At 51.7% G+C, this 25815-nt stretch overlaps 1 protein-coding gene across 1 annotated transcript in view; it reads left to right on the plus strand.

Annotated features, from left to right (window-relative positions):
- Nucleotides 1-513: 513 nt before the first annotated feature.
- SNX1 (sorting nexin 1) overlaps nt 514-25815 on the plus strand; it is a 32488-nt gene continuing 7186 nt past the window's right edge. The window contains exons 1-6 of the mRNA XM_004615286.2: nt 514-759; nt 17018-17129; nt 19453-19577; nt 20190-20256; nt 22720-22763; nt 25272-25413. Of these exons, the coding sequence (XP_004615343.1) occupies nt 601-759; nt 17018-17129; nt 19453-19577; nt 20190-20256; nt 22720-22763; nt 25272-25413 (649 nt within the window). The 5' untranslated portion in view covers nt 514-600. The remainder of the gene's footprint in view (nt 760-17017; nt 17130-19452; nt 19578-20189; nt 20257-22719; nt 22764-25271; nt 25414-25815) is intronic.

A 25815-nucleotide genomic window follows, 5' to 3' on the forward strand; every position in this document is an offset into this window, starting at 1 on the left:
TCGGTGAACTGCGAGATACCGAGGCTTAGGTTAAGCCGCACGTTCTATGTCCCCTTAGCTCCCCAGTTTAGGGTCTTAGCGCCCCGACTCCCGACTTTGTAGTGTAGGTGGTTGACAAGGCGGTTCTGTCCACCACGCCCCAGGCGCAGGCCCCGCCCTCAGCGCATAAGCCACGCCCCCGTCGCGTAAGCCCCACCCCCAGCGCGCAGGCCCACCCCCGAGTAGGACTCGCTCGCCCCGCCCTCGGAGCCTGCGGGCTGGGAAACGGCCCGCCCTCCCTCTCAGACCCGCTGGAAAGCTTTGCTTCCGGCTCACAGGTCACGCCCTCACTCATAGCCCCGCCCCCGGGAGCCCGGGGCAAGGAGGCGGTCTTCCGTCTCGGGCTCCCTGGGGCATACAGGCCCCGCCCCGCGCTCTGACCCCGCCCCCTTACCGCGGGCCACTTCCCTCCGGCCAGCTGGAACGCCGGGCTCGCGTCACAGAGGCCCCGCCCCGCGCCCCGGCCCCGCCCCGCGCCCCGGCCCGGCTCTCCGGAGCGCTTTGCTCGCGGCGCGGCCTCTATAAAGTTGTTGTTGCGGCTTCCGCCGCGGCTGGAGGAAGATGGCGTCGGGCGGTGGCGGCTGTAGCGCTTCGGAGAGGCTCCCCCCGCCCTTCCCCGGCCTGGAGCCCGAGTCCGAGGGGGCGGCCGGCGGCTCGGAGCCGGAGGCGGGGGACAGTGACACCGAGGGCGAGGACATCTTCACCGGCGCCGCGGCGGCCGTGAGTTCGCGCCGGGACGAGGCTCCCGGAGGGTCTCGGGGGCCGCGAGCGGGGGCCGGGGGGGGTCCCGGGGTGCGGGGCCGCGAGCGGGGGGCGCGCGGGTCCCTGCCCTCGGCGGGGGGAGGCCGGCTCTGCAGCAAGCGGAGGCTGGGGGACGTTTCCGAGAGAACCGACGGGTGCCGCTCGGCCGGGTCTGTCCCGGGTCCGAAACTCCCTCCGGCTCGGGGCGCGGGTGGGCTGCGAGCGACTGAGGGGAAGACCCCGGAGTGACGTGCGTGGCGCTTGGGGAGCGTCTGAGGCTTGTGTCGCGGCAGAAAACGGTGTTTCTGGGGGCTGGAGCGACGGCACAGCGGGGAGGGCGTTTGCCTTGCAACGCAGCCGGCCCGGGTTCGAGTCCCAGCCTCCCGGAGGGTCCCCCGAGCACCGCCGGGAGTGATGCCTGAGTGCAAGAGCCAGGCGTGACCCCTGTGCATCGCCGGGTGCGACCCAAAAAGCAGAAAAAGAAAATGTTCCTAAACTTGCCTCCTTTTCCAGTGGTTGGGCTCTTTGGTTGGTTGTATTGTGCCCCCGTCCCGGTGTGGCGGGGACTGCCCAGAGCTGGGGGTGGCACCTGCCGGCCCAGTGCTGGCCAGCGCCCTGCCTGCTGCGTTTCCATCACCCGGCCTCTGACGGTAGATGTTTCCCCCGGTACTGGGTTCAGAGTAAGCTCATGACTGCAGCGCGGACCGGGCTTCCCGGTGCAGGTTCATCCCAAGCAATGACTTTCGCTGCCAGCTCCGTCCCTGTTGCATTTCAGACAAGTCTAGTTCTCTGACAAGCTGCTGGGCAGAAGACAGCAGGCAGCTGGGTGCCCGGGTGGAAGTGACTCAGACGACCTAAGAAACGGGGACTCTGAAACTGGAAATGGTTGGTTACCGCGGGCAGGTCAGTTTCTTTCCAGCAAGCGCCTGGGGAGAGCGAGGCATTATTTTGGAGAAGTCCTGAGAAGTCCAACTGTGATTTGGTCCGTCTCGCGGGGTTATAAAAGCGTTTGCCTTGCACGCAGCCGACCCGGGTTCAATTTCCAGCATCCCATATAATCCCCTAAGCACCACCAGGAGTAATTACTGAGAGCACGAGCCAGGAGTAACCTCTGATTGCTGCGTGTGACCCAAAAAGCAAAAAAAAAAAAAAAGTCCTTTGCCTCATTTCCAGCTTGGAAGAGGAGGAGGCAGGAGCGATGTGGCCGACCCAGGCTCGATTCCCGGCATTCCATAGGGTCCCCGAGCACCCTCAGAGTGCAGAGCCAGGAGTAGCCCCTGAACTTTTTGAATGTGACCCAAACCCAAAGTCTCCCCCACCCCAAAAAAAAGAGTGGCTGGAGCCGAGCAAATAGGGCGTTTGGGTTGCACGAGACTGGCCCGGTTTGGTCCCACATCCTGTGTGGTCCCCTGTGCCGTCAGGAGCGATTCCCGAGTGCAGAGCTGGGAGTAAGCCCTGAGCAACGCTGGGTGTGGTTTAAAAAAAGAAAAAACCTTCAGGAGAGTGTCGGGATGATCCTGCACCACCACAGAGGCCTGTTTTTAATTTAGATTTTGGTCTAGGGAAATAGAGTTCAGGAGACTGAAGTGCTACCTGTGAGCCCTTCTTGGGGCTGCTGGCAGAGATGCCGGGAAGCCATTCCACCCCCCTCCCCCAATTCCTCACAAGTTAAACTGATTTTCTTGTTAAGCAGTCACTCACTGCAAATTATATTCCAGTCAGTGTTCAGTTGTGAGCCGGTGTGGAAACCTAGGGTATTGCAGTATATTAAAGAGCAGAATTGAGGAATAAAGTAATTAAAGGGGGCTTTGATTGGACTTGAATCTCTTCCTTCTCTTGCTAGCTTATTCTTAGGCACGGTGCTTAATTATTCTGTAGTGTCTCCTGTGTGTAATATGAATAATAGTAGTCACCTGCACCATTACAGTGAGGGTTAAGTTGGAGAGCCTTGAAACCTGGGCTGGAGGGAGAGGTTAGGCCCACAGGGTCCCTGGAACATTGCCAGAACAGCCCCTGAGCACCACCAGATAGGACCCCGAGAGCAAGAATAAATTAAAAAAAAAAAAAAGACAGTTTTGTATTTTGTTACTGGCATACTAAGAATCAGAAGACCTACAGAAACTTAGTGATCAGAAAAGGTAAATTAACCCTTGGTTTAGGAGCCAGGGATATAGGTCAGTGTTAGAGCTTCGTATGTATGCGGTCCTAGGGTTGATCCCTGACACTCAAAATACTATAAATGTAATATAGTTTATCAAAGTCAAAGTTGAGTAAGATTAATTTGATGAAAACACATCAAAGTTGGGATTAATGACTTAAGTATCATCTTACTGAAATTTATCTTCATACTGTGTTTTGATTCGTTTGTTTGATACAGAGATCCATTAAAAAATGGGAGGCTAAAAAAAGGGGGGGGGGCTGGAGTGATAGCACAGTGGGTAGGGCGTTTGCCTTGCACGCGGCCGACCTGGGGTTCGATTCCCAGCATCCCATATGGTCCCCCAAGCACCACCAGGAGCGATTCCTGAGTGCATGAGCCAGGAGGAACCCCTGTGCATGGCTGGGTGTGACCCAGAAACAAACAAACAAAAAAAATGGGAGACTGGCGGCAGCCTATAAAATTTGAAATTCATTTATGGTGTGCAAATTTCCTGGACATTGAAGCAACAGCTGCTGCTGTTAATGATCCCATCTGCTCTCTCTTACAGCCCATGAGACTGTAAGAAGTGATAAAAATGTGACTTGACATAGAATCATAAAAGAAGTCCATGGTACACATCAGAGTCCAAAAACTACTTACTTGAACTGGAGATAAGAATAGACTTGTTAAATCTAAAGTTGTTAGTTTACCAGCTTGTAGAAGGTTTGTTTCTTCAGAACACATGGGGGCCTGGGGCTACAGAGATACTACAGCAGGCAGGTCGTTCGTTGCCTTGCTTGCTGCTGACGAGGGTTCTGGGAAGATCCCCCGAGCCCTGAGCACACCTTTGGGTGTGGCCCAAAATCAGAACAAAAAGGAATACTTAGGGCCTGAGGAGATAGCTCAGAGGACTGGAGCTTTGCACTCCGGAGGGCCAGGAGGCCCAGGTTCGATCCCCTGAGCACTGAGAGGAGTAGCCCTTGAGCACAGCTGGGTTTGGAACAACAAAGCAAACAGTACTTAGGGCTGGAGATGCGGTTCCACCCCAGAACCATGTCTTGCGTGTGTGAGCACTGGCGCTGCAGAGAGGCGGAGGAGGGCTTACGGCCCTTCTGACCCCTGGGGGCTGGAGTTGGTGGGACGGTGGGAAGGACTCTTGCCTGGCACTCAGCCGACCTGATTTTGGTCCCTGGCACCCCATGTGTTCCCCAGGCATGGCGGGAGTGATCCCTGAGTGAAGAAACAGCAGTAGCCCTTGAGTATCGCCGGGTGTGACCTAAAAATCAAAAATTAATGAGCCTGGCCCTTTTCTTTCTTTGTGGGTTTGTAGGGGTTTTTTGTTTCTTGTTTTTTGTTTTTTTTTGCTTTTTGTGTCACACCCAGGTCACTCCTGGCTCATGCACTCAGGAATTACTCCTGGCGGTGCTTGGGCCACCATATGGGATGCTGGGGATCAAACCTGGGTCAGCCACGTGCAAGGCAAAGGCCCTCCCCGCTGTGCTATCACTCCAGCCTCTGTGGGTCTTTTTTTTTTAAGAAAACAGTCTCAAGTCCTTTTTGGGGGCTGTGCCAGAGATCAAAAGCCAGGGCCTCCAAGGCGAGACAAGTGCTCTGCCTCTGAGCTCCACCCCTGGCCAGTATCCTCAAATTCTAAACACATTGTTTGAATGTCTGAGATGGACCGTTTTACTTAAAACTGTAGTAGTTCTGGGCTAGGATTAACTTTTCACTTAGTAAAACGGAAGGCTAAGTTAGAATAATTATTGGCTTTCCTATTTCATAACATTATGTTAAAATCAGGGATGTGCCTCAATGGTGGATTTGACCCCTGGCACCACAGATACACAAAAAAACAAAACTACAAGTGGCATCCTATCTTCACACCTCATTTGATGGTCCTGGGCTTACTTGCGTACTGTCATACCTGAATGACAGAACTGACTCAGGTTCTTTTTTGCCTTTCCAGGAGTTTTTATGTGTGTCTTCTTAGTTTTACAGCAGTGTGCAGGACTACAGTTAGATGTGCCCTCTGACTAAGAGGGTAACCTGGGAGTCCTTGTGTAAGCCGAGGAGTGGGAGAAAAGCAGAGATAGTTATGGTAGCCTCAGTTTTGATTTTGGTGATAAGGATTTTTTTCCCGACACTACTATTCTTGAATTGGAACCTTAGCAAGTAGAGGAACGCCCAGACAAAAATAGGATACAGAAGCGATAACAGGGAAAGTCATGTTGAATATTAATGTTTGATTTATCGTGAAATCTTTTGATTAATCATTTCTTTTCAGATTCCCACCAGTATTTAAGACTAAAATAGAGTACATCCTTTATTGGTATTCCTAAATCTTAGTGTTTGGCTTCTGATTGACTGTGTTTATAAACTACTGAGCATCGTATAAACATGTTATGTATTCCCATTTAGACAGGAAAGGTGTATTTTTAGACTCTAGTCCTACGTCTGTGGTCACTATAGCATGTATTGGAGGTATGTGCCCATCAGCTTTTGTGTGTGTCTTATGAGAAACACATTCAGGGCGAGGGGCTTGTTCTCCTTGCCTGTGTGAGGCTCAGGGATTGATCCTTGGTACAAAAGCAAAACAGGTCCATCCTGACAGTTTGTTTTGTTGTTAAAGTTGGGCGGGTTCTTCTCCTGGAGTGTTGGAGGCCCTGGGGGGCGGGGCGCTCCCTACAGTACTTCGCAAACTTGGCTTGTTCAGTCGGGGGCCCGTGAGAAACTGGGGGCCACCAGGACCACCCCAGCGTGTTTGGGGCCTCCAGCACTGCACCCAGCGGGGCATGGAGCCAGCTCGCCCCCCTTTGACATTCTCTCTGGCCGGAATTTGGCCACTTTATTTTATTTATTTATTTATTTATTCATTTATTTTTTGCTTTTAAAGTCACACCCAGGGATGCTTTTTGACTCACACCCAGCGGTCACTCCTGGCTGTGCACTCAGGAATCACCCCTGGCGGTGCTCAGGGGACCATATGGGATGCTGGGAATCGAACCCGGGTCGGCCGCATGCAAGGTAAAGGCCCTCCCCGCTGTGCTATCACTGCAGCCCCAGGAATTTGGCCACTTTGGAGGACCTCATTTATGTAGTGACCAAGTCTTTCTCGGGACTGGCTTATTTCACTTAGCATGAAGTCCCGAAGGCTTACCCGTGTTGGGGCACGTCAGATTTCCTTCCTTTTAAGACCGAGCAGTATTCTCGGGGATGTTTACACCACGTTTCAGCATCTCCACAGACGTCCAGATGGCCTCCCTCCTTTTGCTGCAGCTGTGTGCCCGGCCAGGCGGGCTGTGCAGGCCCCTCCTGGCTAGTGGGGTGCTGCGGCGTGTGATGGCTTTTCTTCTCTTTGAGGGGCTCTGCCGTTCCTGTATCGGGGCCGTGTCACCATGCCTTTAGGGTCCCATCGGGGCTCAGGGCCTCGTCAGTGATAACCCGCCCCAGTGCTGCTTGGGCCTGGTGGAACTCGGCCACCAGGGCCCCGCGGCCAGTGTGTGTGGCCCTGGCAGTGCTGGGCACAGGCCTGGGGTCCCTGTGCGCTGGGCACGTGCTCCAGCCCGCTCAGGTGTCTGTAGGTTGTTTTCTGTTTGGTTTGTGTTTGCGCAGGCCCAGTGGTGCTTAGAGCCGCGTGTGCTGCCCTGTGCTCCCGCATGAAAGCGTGCCCGTGGCGCCTTGAGCGCGCCCTGGGCCCCCGTGGCCCTTTTGGGGGGACAGGACCGCATAAGCCGTGCTCAGGGATCACGCGCTCCTGGCAGTGCTGGGACTGAGCCAGGGCCCTCCAGGTGCAAGGCACACCCCTAACCCCTGCACTCTTACTGTCTCTCGGGCCTCCTGCTCTTTATTTATTAATTCTTTAAAAGAGTAGTTTATAGGACAGAATTTTGTCGTCCTAAAAGCCTGTTGTATAAGTTTGTCAGGATAATACTTGTATTTATTTATTTGGGGAGGAGCTGCCCAAGGGAAGCTCCGGAGGCCCTGGGGCCACTGTCAGGATTTTTGGCCGACCCGGCAGGCGGCTCATTGTGAGAGCCAAGCTCACCTGTGCTGGGGCTCAGGCGCATTCGGGGCTGCCAGGGTCCCTGCGTGTGCCTTCGTCCGCACTAGATCTTCCTTCCCTAATACTGGAGTTTTCTGGTTTGCAAAAATCACGTGATCCCAGAGGGTACTCTGTACTCAGTAAGTTCCATTCTTTGTTTAGTTTTTAAGCCAAGGGGGGGATGGGAGGGGGCTGCTCCTGACTGATGTGCTGATAGGAGTAGAACTTGGGACTCCCTGAGTGAAAAGCTTCTAACCAGTCCTCTGGAGCCGTCTCCCTGCCCCTGAGTGAGGTTCATTTATTTCATTAATTTTTTTGACTTTTGCTCAGCCTGTTGTGCTGGTTCCCTCTCCCCTCAGTACCTTTTTCTTCCTTTTTTCTTTTTGTTTGTTTTTGCTTTGGGGCTGTACCTGGCGGTGCTCAGGGCTTACTCCTGGGTCTGTCCCCAAGCATCACTCCTGCTGGTGCTTGGGGCCCTCTGGGGTGCCAACCATCAAGTTCAGACCCGCTGCAGACAGGGTAAGGGCCCTTCTTGCTGCGCTCTTGGCCTGGCCCCAGTGGACTTCCTGCTAACTGTCCCTTCGCTGTTTGTAGGCAGGGTTTTACTTTTGATTCTCTGGGAAAATCAGCCTTTGTACCTTAGAACACTGTTGTACCAAGAGGGCCTTGCCCAGTGGCTCCGGGGGGCTGTGGGGGGCTCGGGAGACCTTGCTGGCCCAGGAGCAAGCCCAGGCCTCCCTCCTGCAGAGCAGGTGCTCAGCCCTCGGAGCTTTCTCGCTGCAACCCGAACAGTGTTCTGTGGGGGAGGTGGACCGTACCCAGCGCGTGCAAGCGTCACTCCTGGGGACGGGAGGCAGAACGGGAATCAGCTTCCCTTCAGGACTGTCTCTCCCACCCACCTGGGAGCGGCTTTAAACAACGTTTACTGATTGGTTTTGTTAGAGTAATTATTAGTATAATATAATAATTATACTAATTTAGTGCAGTTACTTATAACTAATAGTGTATAATCATAGGGGAATGTCCTCATATGCAGTATTTAGCCACATTTTCTGCAAACACCAGATTTTGGATGATTGGTAATTTCGGGTGAAAAGATTAGAAGTTAAAGGGCTAGAAATTTAGCTGAGAGGTAAAGCAAGATCTTGTATATGTGGGACGTCAGTTTCAGTCCTCAGCACCACACAGAAGGAAAAGCAACAAAAGGTCAGAAGTTGACATTTCACCTTTTCCACATAGATCTTCTGAAGGTATTCTTGGAGAATTCAGCAACCAAAATATTTGTTTCAATGCTCAGCTCCAATTGGAAGCAAGCATTATTCTAGTTAGTTTCGCTCCCCCAGGCTTTTGTTATGATGCCTGTGGATTGAGAGTTTGTGACTGGTACTCCGGGTGGTGGGGTATCACACACGTGGCTATAGTGCTTACACATTTAGCTGCAGCAATCACGATGATCACACAAAGTCGATGCAGTGTCCAGGAAACCCACTCAGCAGCGCTGGTGGTCTCCAGAGCACTTACACCAAGGAACCAGACAGTGCCCGGTGCCCATCAGGAGGGATCCCTGAACCCAGAGCCAGGAATAAGCCCTTAGTATCACCGGGTGTAGCCTCCAAAAGAAAGTCCAGGGTTGAGCTTTGGTATAGCATGTGGGTGGCACCGGGAGTCAGACTCAGGGCCCCTCGCTTGGGAGGTAGCACTTTTGCCCCTGAGCCCTTTAGGGGGCCCCAGATTGTTATCTTGACCGTAAAGCTGTACTACAGGTTAACCTAGCTTTCAAGGTTATAGAGGAAAAACAAACAAAAGAAGTTCCTAAATACTGTTGGAAAATAGGTGAAGAATAGAGAAAACTGACAGGCTAAGAATTCAGGCTCTAAGAGAAGTAAAGTTTCCTTTCAGTTGGGCTGTAAGAGAAGTAGCCTCAGGGTTGGAGTCAGACACACGTTTGTTGGGGTGGGTATCGTAACCGGCGGCTTGGCAGTCCCCGTGTGTGGGGTTGCAGGTGGACATGGGGCAAGGCAGCAGACACTGCTTTCTCTGTTGGCCCGGAAAGCCACTGACATAACTTAGCATAAATATATCCCAAGGAGATGCTGGCAGAGCGGTAGAGTAGCCATTAAGTACTTGAGCTTCAGGAAAAGCCTGTCGCACAACTTTTCCTGGCCGCTCCTGCTAGTCAGGTGGACGCCTGCGGCTTCATTCTGCCTCTAAAGCAGATTTCAATGGGATTTGGTGTTTTTTTTTTTTTTCTTTCTTTTTGGATCACACCTGGCGATGCACCAGGGTTACTCCTGGCTCTGCACTCAGGAATTACCCTGGCGGTGCTCAGGGGACCATATGGGATGCTGGGAATCGAACCCGGGCCGGCTGCGTGCAAGGCAAATGCCCTCCCTGCTGTGCTGTCGCTCCATCCCGGGATCTGCTGTTTTTCTTTTTGGTGGCTGCGTCCCGTCCCGCAGTGCTGGGGCAGGGGCCTGTCGGAGGGATGCTTTTCTGCTGGCTTAGCGGGCACAGCTTCTGCAGGGGCGGGGAGAGGCTGTGCCTTTTTCTCTTCAGAAGTGAATGCACTCTCTGCTTTTCTGGCCCTTCTGCGGGTTTGAAGTTCTGTTTGAAACTGAAAAAAGATTTTTAGGGAGACCACAGAGAGGAATTCAGTGGAACGTCCGTAGCTGGATTTTGGTAGATCCCAGTCTGCATGTTCAGCCGAGGTTTCTTTAGCCAGCTCGGAGTGGTCAGACTCCGGCCATTTCTTCCACTCCCCCTTCCCGTGCTGCCCTTCCAGTCCATCAGAGCTCAAGGCCCCAGGCCCCTCAGCCTCTGGTGAAACCGTGGGACCCATTTCTAGAGCAGTGGTTTATTTTTCTGTTCTGCAGTGCCAGGAATCCAACTCGGGGCTCTTGCGTGAAGGGCGGTGCTTTGCTGCCGAGCCACAGCTCCAGCCCTAGAATTAGTTTTTACTTTTGTTTCTGGGCTATACCCAGTGTCTCTCAGGGCTATTCCTGCCCCAGTGCTCTGGAGTCACTGCGAGCAGATGCTGCTATGATGCAGAGAATCACACCCAGGCCTCCCATTTGCAGAGCAAGAGCTACAACCCTTGAGCTTCTACTGGCCGAGAAGGGTGTTTATATATGTGTGGAATAGGGGCGGGGGTGGGGGGGCCGGGAGAACTGAGTGTCCTGAGGACAGTGTGGACGGGGAAGGAGGCCCTCTCGGGTGCTTTGGTGGAGGTGGAGATGCAGGAACTTGGTACATCAGAACACTGTGACCATGTTACCTTAACTACAATAGAAAATTAATACAAAATATAGAAGATTAAAATTGAGACCAATTATACTGAAATGCAGTTACCTAAATCTGATTTAGGTAACAAAATTAATTAATTTAGCTAATGTAATTTACTAATTAATCTGTAGTTACCTAAGTCTATAATTTCATGTTAATAGCGCATGCTTTAATTCTTTAATAGGATCTAGGGACAGGTACAATATAGTTGTAAAGATTTTAGAGATGAGCATAAATATTCTTTGAGATATATCTGTAATCATCATAATACTTTTTTTTCTGTTTTTTTTTTTTTTCCTTTTTGGGTCACACCCAGCAATGCACAGGGGTCACTCCTGGCTCATGCACTCAGGAATCACCCCTGGTGGTGCTCAGGGGACCATATGGGATGCTGGGATTTGAACCCGGGTTGGCCGCGTCCAAGGCAAATGCCCTACCTGCTGTGCTATCACTCCAGCCCCCATAATACTTGTTTTAAACCTGAATTATATTTGTTAGCTGCAGATTCTGCTGTTACTACTATGATCCGTTTTCTTTTTTTCTTTTTTTTTTAATTGAAAAATGCTGAGTTTTGGGGTGAGAGATTGCTTTGCATGTGTACGCAGGGTCCTGGTATTTCTTCTTTGCTTCAAGTGTTATTAGCTTTCACAGTGCAGGAAGGAGGCATGAACCAAGAAAAAAGGGCAGCTTTTTTTTTTTTTAAGTAATTTTGTTGTTGCTGTTATTTATTTTATTTTATTTTGCTTTTTGGGTCACACCCGGCGATGCACAGGGGTCACTCCTGGCTCTGCATTCAGGAATTACTCCTGGCGGTGTTCAGGGGACCATATGGGATGCTGGGAATCAAACCCGGGTCAGCTGCATGCAAGGCAAGCACCCTCCCCGCTGTGCTATTGCTCCGGCCTCCAAAAGGGCAACTTCTAATGTCGAAAAAGAGGAAGGAAATGGATCCTCCCCTCAAACCTCCAGGAAGGAGCACAATCCTGGTACAATTTTAGTTCATTGAGATTTGTGCTGACTTCTACAGAAGTGTAAGATAATAAATTAGTAAAATTTAGATTTTAAATCGTTTAAGCTGCTAAACTTGTGATAAGTGGTTGCAGCAGCAAAAGAAAAACAATACCCTGTGTTGGCTATTAACCATAAGTGTCTTAGGCTTCATCAGTAAATTGCCCCTTTTCCTCCTCCCAGTGAAGCTTACAGTGCTCTTTTGAGCGTCCCTAATCCCCTGACTTTATCTTTAACCTTTCCTTTGTGTTTTACACCTCATTATCACAGTTCCCCAAGTCAGTCTTGGTTACTTATAAGCCAAAACTTTCTGGTAATTCTGGATTTTGTATTCGTAGTGAATAACTTTTCTATTTTCCCGATAGCCTTTTCATATTTTACAACAGAGCAATGTTCTTTGCGTAAGCACAGAAAGGCCTTAATGCATGCTGTACTTCTAATATTTGGGAGTTATGATTGACTCTGAAATATATCTACTCCTGGGCATCTGTCATAATTTCTTGATTCAGGCTTCGGTAGCTGTAGGTCCGGTGGTGGGACTGGGATGGCCCAGGGTGAGTGGCGAAGCTACCCAGGCATTGAAATGGGACAGTCTAGAAAGCATGGCCTTGATGCAAGCTGTTATGACTTAAGAGACAGGACCCCCATGGGGAAGGACAAGCTGGACTGGCCTGAGAACTTAGTCTGGGATTTACGGTGAAAGCCTCGCTTGCTCTCAGAGCCCAGAGAACTAAGTTTTGGGATCTGTATCTCTTACTGTGTTTATCAAAACGATTGCAAGTATTGGTAAGAAGTAGAATTAAGGGGGCTGGAGCAATAGCACAGCGGGTAGGGCGTTTGCCTTGCACGAGGCAGACCCAGGTTCGATTCCCAGCATCCCATAGGGTCCCCTGAGCACCGCCAGGAGTAATTCCTGAGTGCAGAGCCAGGAATAACCCTGTGCATCGCCGGGTGTGACCCAAAAAGCAAAAAAAAAAAAAAAAGAAGAAGAAGTAGAATTGTTTGACTTAATTGTTTGATATATGTATGACGAGAGGCCTCATTGAGTTTAAACCCCGGAGAATTGCCTCTGCTGGAATGCTTTACGTCTGTGAAACACGTGGACATGCAGTCCTGGGCCTCTGGGCCTTTCAGATGTTCTGTGAGTATGCCGGCATTTCCACATCAGGCTGTGGTTCCCCTTCTCTCTCTGCTGGGAGACAGCTCTTGCACACCAAACACACAGCACCCACACACTGTTCCGTGAACTCACACTCTGCCCCACCTTCCTTGTTATTTCTCCTGGAGTTACAGAAGGCCGAGAGAGCAGTAGTTCATGCAAGGCGCCACAAGGCAGTTTTTGGAAGCCTCATCGTGACTGTGTTTTCTGACACCTGTCATCAGAATATCGCCTCTGGGTTATTTCTGCCTTGGCCTTAGTAACATTTAGGTGAACTCACTAGTCCATACTCCCTCTGGCCTTAACTAAGTCATACTCCTTTTCCGAAATGTCTGAAAATGAGTGCTCCCGTTCCCCCAGAAGCAGTGTGGCTTTGGGCCTCTAACTGCCTTTGAGTTCACCAGCGTTGCTGTTCTGGGGTCCCTTGAGCATAATGTAATAAAATCAAGGGTTTTCTGCTCAGAGCAGAGGGCAGTTAAGCAACACAGGATGAAATCAGAACTGACTCCCAGGAGGGGAAGTTAGGCAGAGTTGCTGTAACGCCTTTCCAGCCTCCGCCGGAGGGCCAGCCCGGGCAGCCTGCGCCAGAGAAAACACTTGGGCTGAGTGGGACGAGGGGGCTTAGCCCTCACTGTGGTACCCCTTGCTTGAGAATCGGATCAGACGCTGTGAGCTTTTTTGTACTTAGAGAGAAGCACTTGAGCCCTCAGACAGCCTTATCAGTGGCCCCACCTGCTAGAGTCACCGGCCAAAGGAAGCCAGCAAGGATCTACTAGCTGGAGGCAGAAATTCTCTTTGCCAGCTGGGGGAGGGGAGGGTGGGCGCAGAAGACAGGGGTCAAGGCGCTGACTCTGACTCTCCCCCGATTCCATCCCCAGCACTGTGTCTAGTCCCTTGAGCACTGCCAGGTACGGCCCCGTGCTCCCCGAATGCGTGTGGGGGTGTAGGCGGGGCTGCTGTTTTAGTTTGTCATCACGGATTATTGAAGTTCTGCTTTGGGGCCCGTCAGTGGTGTGGGCGGCTCCTGGCTGCATTGGGGCCTGTGCTCAGGCCAGAACTTTCTCCCCAGCCCTCCTCATGGGTGGACTTGATCTGTGGCTTTGTATCTAGTCCCCTTCAGACGGGTGGGGGGGGAGTCTCAGGACTTAACACTACGACGTTTTCATGACTTATAAAGCAAGACTTATTTCCAGTATTGAGCAAAAGTCTATGTTTAATATTTTGCCGCTTGGTATGTCTCCTTTCCTCCAAAATTAGACTTCCCTACAAGTTTAAATTGGTTTGGATTAGGTTTTAACTATTGCTATACCTTAATATTGATTATAATTTAACTTTTTAACCTTTGACATAGCATATAAAAGGTGTATGTGTTTTGTGAATGTGTGTTTTGGTGATAAGCTGTTTATGTGATAAGTGTTTGAGTATAGGTTGTGGTTATGTAATTAAAGGAGTATGTTTTTGGTGATAAGTACCCTATTATTACAGCCACTAGTCTCCTTGTGAGTGTGGGATACCATGAACAGGGATCCATAGTGTCTGCCTCTACAGATATTTCTACTCGCTTCTTTAGAATTTGATTCTCAGTAAAACTAGAATATTCTGCCTTGAGGGCCAGTTCTGTGCTGGGCCAGGCATATATGTTTGTGTGCTTGTTCACCTGTCCTGAAGCCTAAAGAAATTAGCATTTTGTCCATACCATATCAATCAACTGAAAATAAATTTGAGAAGGTCCCGAATGAAAAGTGTGAAAGGGGGGCTGGAGTGATAGCACAGCGGGGAGGGCGTTTGCCTTGCACGCGGCCGACCCGGGTTCGAATCCCAGCATCCAATAGGGTCCCCTGAGCACCACCAGGGGTGATTGATTTCTGAGTGCATGAGCCAGGAGTGACCCCTGTGCATCGCTGGGTGTGACCCAAAAAGCCAAAAAAAAAAAAAGTGTGAAAGGGCCAAGCTGGGGAGGATCCTGTGCCCTCAGGTAGAGGGTCCTGTACTGTGAGAGAGGGCTGTCGGCCTTAGCGGGGAAGGAAGCGGGCCTCAGGGTAGGGGTGCTCAGGGAGTGGCAGGGCATTTACCGACAGGAGACTCCCAGCAGTCCATCCCTGGTGCCAAGCTCGCCTCCCCCAGCACTACCAAGTGTGACCCCTGTAAAATAGAAAACTGTACGCTCTAACAAGATGATGCTGGCAGCACTGAAAAATGGGCAAAGCATTGAGACAGCTACAGGGATTTAGATTAAATAGGTAGAAACAGGAAGCCAGACTGATGGAACCTAGAGTCGGTCCCTAGCACAGTCCTGAAGCCCTGCCGGGTGTGAGCCTGAGTGCAGAGCCAAGAGTAAGCCCTGAGCACTACCACATGTGACCGCAATGCAAAAAAATAAAATTTTTATGTAAAAACAAGACAATATCGTACCAGTCTGGCAAGTTTTCTAACAGCTGACTTGCTTAATGTGGCTGTGGGCCTAGTCCTGTGATCTTTCCTGGAAGGCCGCTCCGCAGAGCCTTTGTAAGGGTCATTCAGTTTTACTGTGACTGTTGGAGTCGCACCTGCTTTTGGAGTGAGGGGAACCAGGTTGCCTACATGTGAGGGGCTCTGGCGGTGCGGTTCTCATTGCAGTATCCCACACACCTGCCTCTTTCTGTCACTCCTGTGAGTAGATCGGGAATGAGGTGCTGTGTTGGGCGGGGGCGGGGAAGGGCCGTGTTCAGTGTTGTGGTGCTGTGGGTTGGCCCTCAGGCCGCATTCCTAAGGACACATGTTCCTGATCCTGAGCCGCATTCCTGATCACTGGCTAGGAAATTCTTCTTTGCTCTGTCTGTGTGTGTGTGTGTGTGTGTGTGCGCGCGCGCGCACGCGCGCGTGCGCGTATGTGTGCATGCATATGTGTGTACACATATGTGTTTTACATACATCCTAAGAACACATGTACTCTGATCCTGAGCCCAATTCCTGATCGATGGCTGGGAAACTCTTTGCTGTATGTGTGTGTGTGTATATGTGTGTGTGTGTGTGTGTGTGTGTGTGTGTGTGTATGTGTAAAGGTTGGGCTGCTGTTTGTACCCAACTCTGGGGTGTGTGTGTGCGCGCGCGTATGTGTGCATGCATATGTGTGTACACATATGTGTTTTACATACATCCTAAGAACACATGTACTCTGATCCTGAGCCGCATTCTTGATCGATGGCTGGGAAACTCTTTGCTCTGTGTGTGTGTGTGTGTGTGTGTGTGTGTGTGTGTGTGTGTGTGTGTGTGTGTGTGTGTGTGTGTGTGTGTGTGTGTGTAAAGGTTGGGCTGCTGTTTGTACCCTGTTTGTTGCTCTGTCCTGATTCTTTCCCTTACCCCTCCTCCTCTTCTGGGATCAGGGGTCTGACCAGGGGATCCTGCGCCGCATCCTTGGCCCTGCAGTCATTTTTGGTTTCGAAGGTAGTGGAAACAGGACATTGTAGTTCAGCAGTGGAGAACTTGTCTTGCATGTGTGAGGCCCTGGGTTTGGTCAGATTAGTGTACAAAGCAAGAAGAATCAGTATCTCTTAGAGAGAGAAGTGACTTAATATGTTTTTCGTTTATTTTGGGTTTGGGCCACACCTGTTGGTGTTCAGGGCTTCTTTCTGGCTCTGAGCTCAGGGAACACTCCTGACTGGCTTGGGGGCATGCAGTGCAGGGGCCCTGCCTGATTGGTGAAACATTTAAGCACATACAGGTTCATGCCCATTACATTTTATTCATACAAAGAAGTTCCACGAGATGCATTGTTGGCCAGTATAAATCTAATACTGGTGACCGTTTTCCTCTCGTTACTCTCCTGTGTGCTCGTGGGTCAGTAGCAGGTCCTTGTGCTCGAGGACCCAGTGGCACAGACCCCAGCATGAAGGAAGTGCCTCGTGGAAAATCCTCAAGTCAGGTCTCTCAAAACTGCCTTTGCCTGGGGGGTCTGACTAAAAGCCCTGCGGACGCTCAGGCTCTCTTCCTGTTCCTGCACAGTCCTGCCTTGTTCCTGCCGGGGCTGTCCGGCCCCGCCCCGCCCTTGTTTGCGCTGGTCACTGCGCTTTTGATAAAGGCCTGCAGCCCTCCCCTGTCCCTCTGGGCCCAGCATGGCTGGTTTCTGTTCTGCTGGCATGGCTTGGTATGGTTGAAAATTGTGTGAGTCAAGGATGGAAGATAATTTCCAGACAGCATTGGAGATAAAGTGTTTCCCCTTCTTTGTCCGTTGTGTGTGTGTGTTTGGGGGGGACGAAGGGAGGGCGGGGAGCAGTGGGGTGAGGTAATCCACACAGCAGGGCTCTAGTGAAACATTTAGCGGCGTCAGCTCTAGCTCTAGCTCCTGGTAGGGCCTGGCCACTGGAGTGCGACCCCTCCTGCAGGAGAGAGAAACGGGCGGGTTCTTTGAATCGTCTGGGCCACGTCAGTGTCGGCGTTGTGTGCTCTGGGACTGGGTGTTTGGGCAAGGTTGTGGGGTCAGGAAGGAGCTCACGGGGTGCAGTTCCCGAGCTCGGCTTGGTCGGGCAGCCCTTGGGTCCCTGGCCATCCTGCTTCCCCTACGCGTGAGAGGGCTCTTTCTCTGTCAGTCTTAACGGTAGTTTCACTCGGAGCGTCTCTTTCTCTTCAGAGTAAGCCCCAGTCTCCAAAGAGCATTGCTTCCCTTCTGCCTTTCTCCCACGGCTCTAAGGAAAACGGCATCCATGACGAGCAGGACCAAGAGCCTCAGGATCTCTTTGCAGGCGAGTACGGAGTTGGCGGGTGGTTAGTTTTGAGGTTACTGTACACGTCCCTGTAAGAGTGTGAGACAGCCTGTTAAATGGTGAGGTAAATGTGATTAGAAGAACACTTAGAAATGCTGAGTTGGGTCCTGGAGGTTGGTTCCGTGGACAGAGTGCCTCTCTCCAGGAGTGACCCCAGGTGCCATCTGCAGGTACTGAGCATCGGCCTGCCTCGTGGCCCACCCAGACGGCCTTGCCCTGCCGCAGAGGGTGTGGTCTCTGGCACACCCCAGCCAAGGTGTATGAGCACTTGGCCTGCAGTACAGCCCCTGGCGTGTGCGGCTGAAGCCTGACCCGGACTGGCACCACCTAAGAGAAGGCTGACACTGCCGAGGGAAGGGGTGCCAGGGCAGCCACTTGGTCACGAGAGCGCAGGCCAGTCTGAAGTGAGACTCAAGGTCTTAGACTTTCAGATCCAGGTGGGCCAGAGACCTTCAAAGGGCGAAGGTGTTGGCCTTGCATCGCGCCTGCCCCACCCCGTGGGACACCAACATCGTCTAAAAGCTCTTCAAAAGGCTTTCGGCAGCTTGTAATAAGTCAGGTCTCTAGTGAGCAGGATGGCCTGCTTGATTCCAGATGCATTATTTCAGGCCCCACGTGATGTCTGCACCTGGAACATTCTCATCCCCAGTGAGTTGACGGCCCGCTTCAGAAACCCTCCGTCCTCGCCCTTTGGAACTGACCATGAGTTCCCCCTAAGCACTCGTAGCTCGACTGAGGGACGCGTTAGAGGGTACTTTCTCAGGCACTCTCGGTTAATCTTAATGGTGCTTTAACTCGGAACATCTTTCTTCTTCGAGTAAGCCTCAGTCTCCAGTGAGCACCGCTTCCCTTCCTCCCCTCATTCGTTATCTCCTTCCGCTTCACGCCTCCATGCCAGCCAGCTCAGGCTATAGTATCGCCTCCTTTTCCTCCTTTATAGCGTCTGGATTCAGTGACCCCCATTTTGTGATACCTTGCAGCCTCATGGGCCAGTTTAAGTCTAGGAACGAAATAGATTTTCCTTCATTTCCCAGAGGCTACAATTGGATGCTTATTGATTAGATAAACTCCTAATGGATATTTATGTTTTCACTTATTTAAATGGAAAAACGGCTGTTTCGGTTGCATTATTGCTCCAAATTAAAAGTGTATTCTTATTTTCCAGGAAAATGATGATGCCTAAAAAAAGTGCATTTTTCAGAGATTCCTTTCCAAGTCTCTAGAACACTTGGGAATGAGTTATTCTGATAACTGAGATTTTCCCAGATAGACCAAGGGAGCTCTTAAGCACTATTCTTAAAAACTTTTCATTTGAAAGGTACAGACATCACACATCTTTTTTATTCCTGTTGGACAGCGTATATTAAGTATTAATCTTTCCAAGATGGTGGGCTAGAGTGATAGTGCAACAAGTAGGTCACGTGCCTTGCACATGACGGACCCAGGTTCAGTCCCTGCCATCCCAAATAGTTCCCTGAGCATTGTCAGGAGTGATTCTGAATGCAGAGCCAGGAGGAGTAGGTCCTGACCACCACTGGGTGTGACCCCAAAACAACCCCCTCCCCCCAAAAAACCCGTTGATCTCAAACTGTACCTGTAATAGGGTTTTTTGGGTTTTGTTTTGTTTTTTGCTTTTTTGGGTCACACCCAGCGATGCACAGGGGTTACTCCTGGCAATGCTCGGGGGACCATATGGGATGCTGGGAATCGAACCCGGGTCAGCCGCATGCAAGGCAGACGCCCTCCCCTCTGTGTTATTGCTCCAGCCCCCTGTAACAGCAGTTTTAAACTGCTCAGAGAACAGTGCTTTTTCCTGTGTTCACGTCTTGGCTTCATTTCTCGTGACTTTTCTTTTGCTGTAGTTCTCTCGTTTTCTTTCGCTCCCAGTATCCCTGTCCCTTCTGTTGTGCAGCTTCTAGCAGATTTCCACAAGAATAAATAGGCTTCTTATAGGTCCTAAAGGAAGACCTGTATGAACCCTCTTATTATAGAAAACTCTGGAGCACTATAAAGGAATACTCCTCAGTAGAATTGATTAGGACTCTTATTTTAACTGCATACTTTTTCCTTCACCCCTGGTTCTTCCCGGGTTTCGGGAAGGAGCAGCAGCCAAGGACTGTTTGGAAGGCAGTGAGGCACTTTGCTCGGCCCTGTCAGAGGCGTGCCCCTTACTCTTCTCCTGTAACCTGAGAACCCTGAGGGATGGAGGGTGGTTGCTGCTGTTTTTATCTGTTCGCAGAAAATTGAGTTTGGCCATCATGGCCCCATCATCAACCTTCCTTTTTTGTGATACTATTCTTAGATGCCACTGTGGAACTATCCCTGGACAGCACACAGAATAATCAGAAGGTGCCAGCCAGAACGCTCAGTTCTCCATCACAGGAAGCCACAAATTCTTCTAAGCTCCACTTACCCAGCTATGAGGAGGTGAGAGTCTGTCCTGTTTGTCTGATTTCTTTTTTCTGACCGTCTTTAAGCGGGGACATTCCTGGGGCCCCCACCCACAGGGCATGCGGCCTAGTGCTAGCCTCATTAGTCTTAGTTATTTTGGATTTCTAGAACTGCTGCAGCCTGTTCTGTTGTGGCTGAGCCTTGAGAAAGCATGACCGTTGTCGGAAATCCTTGTGGTCCCGGACAGCCAGGATCCAGTGACGGTGCCTGTAGGCAGAGTCTGTATTGCCCAGAGGGGACATACAGAAACCGAGCTAGATGGCTGCCAGTGCTGCTGTTACCCTCTGGGAGACTGGCATCTCCTCATTCCCTTCTTAACGCGTCAGAGGCAGCTCATCCCACATCTAACGATTTGTCATTGACCAAAATTAGATATTAGGAGAATGGACCCGTCAGAGACCGTCGAGCAGGCTCTGTTTATATCCTGGGGACGGCTGAGAAGAGGCGTGACTGAATGCTGATGCCTGAAAGGAGCTATCCTTTCGAGAAGGGTCTGAATTACGCTCCCTGCCACAGGGCTAACAGGGTACAAATAGTAGACTTTCCTTTCTTGTGTCAACGCTCATGATTTGTCTTCTCTTTGAAAAGCTAGAGGAAGAAGAACAGGAAGATGACTTTGATTTGACAGTTGGCATTACTGACCCTGAGAAGATAGGTCAGTATCTGGAACCCTCTGTGGTGTGAGTGTGGAGAGCCTGGGCAGCGCTTTCTAAGTGGTCACGTGTCTGTCCTGGAAAATCGCGGCTGAGCTCGGCGGGCAGCCCAGGGCCTGGAGCATGTGCCTTGCTTGCTGTGTGAGGCCCGGGCTGGACCCTCAGCAACGTGTCTCCCGCCACCCCCAAGGCCCCCCAGCACTGCTGAGAATAGCCGAGTGGCCCCCGTGACCCCGGGGCAGTGCCAGGACAGACCTGGTAGCTCTGGCACTGCTGGGCCCGAGAGCCCGGCAGCTCTGTCCCTCGGGGCGTCCGGAGGTGACTGGGCGCGCGGCCCGTAGTCACCTGCTGTGCTTCTGAGGCCAGGAGACGCTGCTACCCGTGTTTTATTGAGACTTTGCTGTAGGAAGAAAAATTAGAATTCCTGTATAAAACCCAAGCGTTGCCTTTCCCAGTGAACCCTTTACAAATTAATAGGTTCCACTAAAATATCCTAAAAACACAATTTCTGAATTCAGGGGTTTTGTATTTAAGAATCATTTATCACATACTCCAGGTATCTAATGAAGTAAGTAAGTTTACCTCTGTCATAGGTACAGACTAAAGGCCCAATTGGGAGGAATCGCAATGTCCAGGTTTGATTTCTTGGTCCCCTATCAGTGTCAGGAGCAGCGTGACCGCCGAACACACTTGGTCCTCTATAGAATTAGGCAGTGATACATAAGCAATACTGATTATTTTATCTTTCAGCATTATGCTTGAACCAGCAGTTGGCAGGACTCACTAGTGTCTAGGGCCTCTAACGAGTTCCCCCACGCTGGGTGGCACCGACAACCCCGCACTCACTCGCAGGAGCTGGGCCTGCACTCAGCACTGCTCCCCTCTCAGGCCCCAGGAACCACTGTCCCTGCCTCGCCCCAGCTTCCATGGCCCCGGGCTTTCCTGTCTCACAGGGCTCTCACTCTGCTCTTGTTTTCTTTCACTCCGGGCCACACCTGGCAGTGCCAGCGGGTGAGCCTGGCATACACTTCAGCTCACTGGGCTCTGGTCCGCACTGCTGCTGCCTCACGTTCTTCTAGGCGCTTCACGGCATCCTTCTACCCGACTCTCGTCTCTGTGCCCGAACTCTCCCCTTGCAGGACACAGACACACTGAATCAGGCCCACCCTAATGACCTCATTTTTATTTGATTGCTTCTATAAAGACTCTCGTTTTCAAATAAGGTCACAATCTGCGCTACTGTGGTCTAGGACTTTTTAAGAGGACACAGTCCATCTCATAAAAGTAATTCACACGTCCCGTGGATCAGCTCTATTTAAACGCAGAGTGCACTTGACGGTAAGCTTCCATCCCTGCGCACCAGTCTGTCTTCCTAGTCACGCTGGTGCCAAGAAAACAGTTACCAGTTACAGCATGTTCATGTTCAGGGCCTGGTCCTACAACTCATGTGTCTTTAGTGGCATTAGGCAATTAATCGTATAAGTTTAGACTAGAACCCGAGGCCTAGAGTCAGTTGCGCCATTTTATGTATTCTCTTCTGGTCAGGGTTGAGAAGTAGGGATGACAGGTTCTTTCCCCGTGTGCCCTTCACGAGGAGCAGGGACTTGAGCCACCACGGTACAGTGTGTGCCCCTTCTGCCCCGGCCCTCGACCAGAGAAGAGCTCAGGAGTGTTAGCAGCTGGTCATTGGTTTCCCGCTGGTGATGCGGAAGGACTGAGGAGGAAAGGTAGGGAAGGGAGCGGTCCCAGCCCCGGCGTCTTCCCCTGGAGCTGCGTCCATCCAGAGTTCAGTGCCTGTCTGTCCAGTGCCCAGGGATCAATGGTGCAATTATGTCCCACAGTGGTTGGGTCAGAACTCGACTGAAGAGGAAGACAGTTGCCTGAATCCCAAATTATTGAACAGTCAAAGACTTTTTCAGAACACTGAGTCCTCCAGGAAAGGGAGGTTTGTGTGACACCAGACAGCTGGGCTCTTCCTGCCAGGCCCTTTGCTCTGGGCGAGCCTGAGATGAGAGGGGTCAGTGTCCCTGGGGAGGCCCAGTGGCGGGGCAGGCCCACGCTTCTGAAAGCCGAGGCAGGGCTGCTTGCTTCCCTGGACGTCAGTGGCCACCGCCTCCCCGTGCTTTACACAGCAGGAGAGTTGTTTGGCCGGGGACAGATGTGCAGAGCAGCCCGGGTACTGGCATGGTAACAACCAGTGGATTGTCAGCATCTGCTGCTGCTCTCTGGGGCTTATAAATGGGACCTTGCTCTAGAACAGGGCTCTCTAGCTCACACTGGGCTCGGCCGGCACTGCGGGGCCACGAGACTCCCCACTGAGGTCTTGTGGCCCAGTCCAGCGCGGGTCACGGGGTCGTAGAAGGCGGGAGAGACGGCGGGGCTCCTTGCTGGGCTCCTGCTGACAGTGAGTAGGATGGGCAGGCCGCGGCTCCCAGCTCACTCCTCTGCTTGATCTTCTCCCACAGGGGATGGTATGAATGCCTACGTAGCCTACAAAGTCACAACGCAGGTAAGTCCCAGGGGCCCTTCTGGAACTCCTGTCAGAGACTTGAGCAGAGATACCAAGAAAGTCGTTGTTCAGATCATGTCTGGGTATTTCTGTGGCCTCTCTGAGCCAGCCTGCCCTCCCCATGGGAGTCTCATCGGAGCTGCTTCCAAAAGGTTGGCCCTTGGCTGCGATGCCATGTAAATCTTCTGAGCAGTGTGTTGAGAGGCTGTCACGCTTAGGAGCTGCATGCCCACACGAACCACCTGCTTAAAAACAGCCAGTTTTTCTGAGGTTTCCTCTAAGGAGCTTTTTACAATAATTTTCCTAACCTTTTGCCCCTTTTGGTCTTCTTTTTTATATAACAGTAGTGCATACAAAACGTTTGCAGTGTTGTGTGCAGGTTATGAAGCATAAAAAAATGAAGCTCAGGGGCCAGAGCAACTGTCCAGCTGGGAAGGGCGTTGGCCCAGCACTCGGCCGACCAGGTGCAATCCTTGGCATCCCCGTCTGGCTGCCTGAGCTCCACCAGGAGTAAGCCCTGAGCACTGCCCCAGACGGTAACAACAAGGAAGCCCAAATCTGCGCCCCCCCCCCCCCCCGTCTTGAGATGAGCACCATAGAGTTCACGCTTTTTCCTCCTGCCTTCTGGCCCCACCACACGCAGACGACCAAGTGTCTGAGAATCTCTTGTTTCTTGTAAAAAGTCTGTGCAGGGCCTGGAGCAATAGCACAGCAGGTAGGGCATCTGCCTTGCACGTGGCCTTCCCGGGTTCGATTCCCATATGGTCCATCCCATATGATCCTCTGAGCACCTCCAGGAATAATTCCTGAGTGCGTGAGCCAGGAGTAACCCCTCTGCATCGCCAGGGTGATCCCCCCAAAAAAAAAGAAGAAGAAGAAGTCTTTGCACGTTTATCTAAACAGTAGACTCTTCTCTGTTCTCGAGTTCCATGGGCCAGGATGCCGTGCTGGCACCATTGTTCTTCAGGCCCATCCCTAGTGTCTGCAGCTGTCGCTCCTTGGCCTCATGTAGGAGTGTCCCTGGAGGACAGCGGTTCCAGACTCCTTGGCCCCACCACCTTTCAGGAAAAATGGACTCCGTGACCTCTGGAAATCTGTCAAGACAGGCAGATGGATCAGGGTTGGGCCTCCTGGAAGTTCTCAGGAGTCACCCCTGGTGGTGTTCAGGGGACCAGACTTGGTGCCAGAGTTTGAACTAGGGTGTCACAGCCCCGTGTTAGGCGGGAGCCCTGTCACCTGCGTGATCTCTCTGGCCCCTCGAAGTCCATCTGATTGAAGAAGCAGAAAACATCCCCCAGTCGCTCCCTCTGGTTTGTCCCGGGCTCCCTTTTGGAGACACTAATGCAGTATTTCTCGTCCTTTCTCTGACTGTGGTTCTTTCCTAACCACGTCTCTTTCTTCTGCCTCGTCCCCTGCCCCTTCGCCTCCGGGTTGGCTTAGGACTAGTTTTGTGCTTTGCACATCCCTGCCCTCAAGTTCTCGCTCTGAAGTGACCCAGGAGGTCGACAGGGCACTGTGTGTGCTGCTGGTTGAGGGAGCTGTTCTGCAGTATAGTCCCAGCAATCGTTTCCCTGGATTGTACGTGTGCAAATGTTGGAGAAAAGGAACATGCGATTTTTAAAAGCCTTTGTACGAGTTTTTATTCTCAGTGGCAGTGATTCAGGGTTCTCATTTCTTGCCAGTAATTGGCAAATCCAACCTCCTTGAATTCTGCCTGTGCAGTGAACAGCGGACGGTCTCATGATGATGTAGGCCTGTTCCTTTCACCAGCAGTCTCTCACCTCTTGGTCTACTTCTGTGAGTTCTGGTTCTGCTGTGATACTAGAGATTAAGTGTTGGTAGCAGAGACATTTTGTCTGATTCCCCCCCCCCTCCATCCCTTCCGAGTGTAGTTACATGTTTTTAGTTCGGTTACTTTAGTTACAGCAGAGAATATGCTCTGTGAGTCAGTGAGGACAGGACGTAGCTCAGTGGCCTGGAGCTTGAGCCTGAGGTGTGACTCCAACACTGCACGGGCCTGACACTAGGAATCAGCATGGTTGCATGGTTGAGTAGGTTATGAGTGAGTCTGGCGTTAAGCTAGAATTCATCATCTGTTTCTGGACACTTAAAGCAAGGTTCTGAACCTGGAAATGAAGCTGTATTTGAGTCTAATGACCTTTGTTAACCTGTATCTCTTATTTTATATACTTAAAATCAGTCACTATAGCAGTACTCTTATATTTTAAAAAGGAGAAAAAATAATCATTCTTATGAAAAGGACTCTTGAGACTCGCAGAATAATTGTAAAGAAGTTAAGAGTCTCAGCCGGGGGGGGCTGGGGCGGTGATTCAGAGAGCAGGAGCCGCACGAGTATGGCCAGGAAGAGCCCCCAGCACTGTCAGGTGGGGTCCAGGCGGGGGGAAGGGACTCAGCTCTGGTGGGAGAAACAGGCCCCTTTCTGTCGCCGGCGGCTGTCCAGACACCACGCGCTCCGGAGTGAAGCCGCCTTGTGTTTTCTGCCCTAAGACGAGCCTGCCGATGTTCCGGAGTCGGCAGTTCTCCGTGAAGAGGAGGTTCAGTGACTTCCTGGGCCTGTACGAGAAGCTCTCGGAGAAGCACTCGCAGAACGGCTTCATCGTGCCGCCCCCGCCTGAGAAGAGCCTGATCGGTAAGCCCGGTGCCACCCGCCGCCCGCTGCCACCTCTGCCCTGCCCCTGCCCGCCCTCCAGAGGGACAGTTGCGGCACTTCCTGGGGCCCTGAGTTGCAGAGGAAGTCAGACGTGCTGGCGCAGTCTTCCTGGACCTGGGAAGCAGGCGAGAGTCCCGTCTCCTCAGGTGCTGCGTGTTCTTCTAGTCCTAGGGCCCCTTGCTTGGCAAATCCGGACTTCAGAAACTGCGTCACTTTGAGCATAGTTTTAAGAATCACTCCATAGGGGCCAGAGTGATAGCACAGCGGGGAGGGCATTTGCCTTGCACACGGCCCACCGGGGTTCGATCCCCGGCATCCCATATGGTCTCCCCGGTACCTCCAGGAGTAATTCCTGAGTGCAGACCAGGAGTAACCCCTGAG

The sequence above is a fragment of the Sorex araneus genome, chromosome 2 (genome assembly GCF_027595985.1).
Source record: "Sorex araneus isolate mSorAra2 chromosome 2, mSorAra2.pri, whole genome shotgun sequence".
NCBI classification, from domain to species: Eukaryota; Metazoa; Chordata; class Mammalia; order Eulipotyphla; family Soricidae; genus Sorex; species Sorex araneus.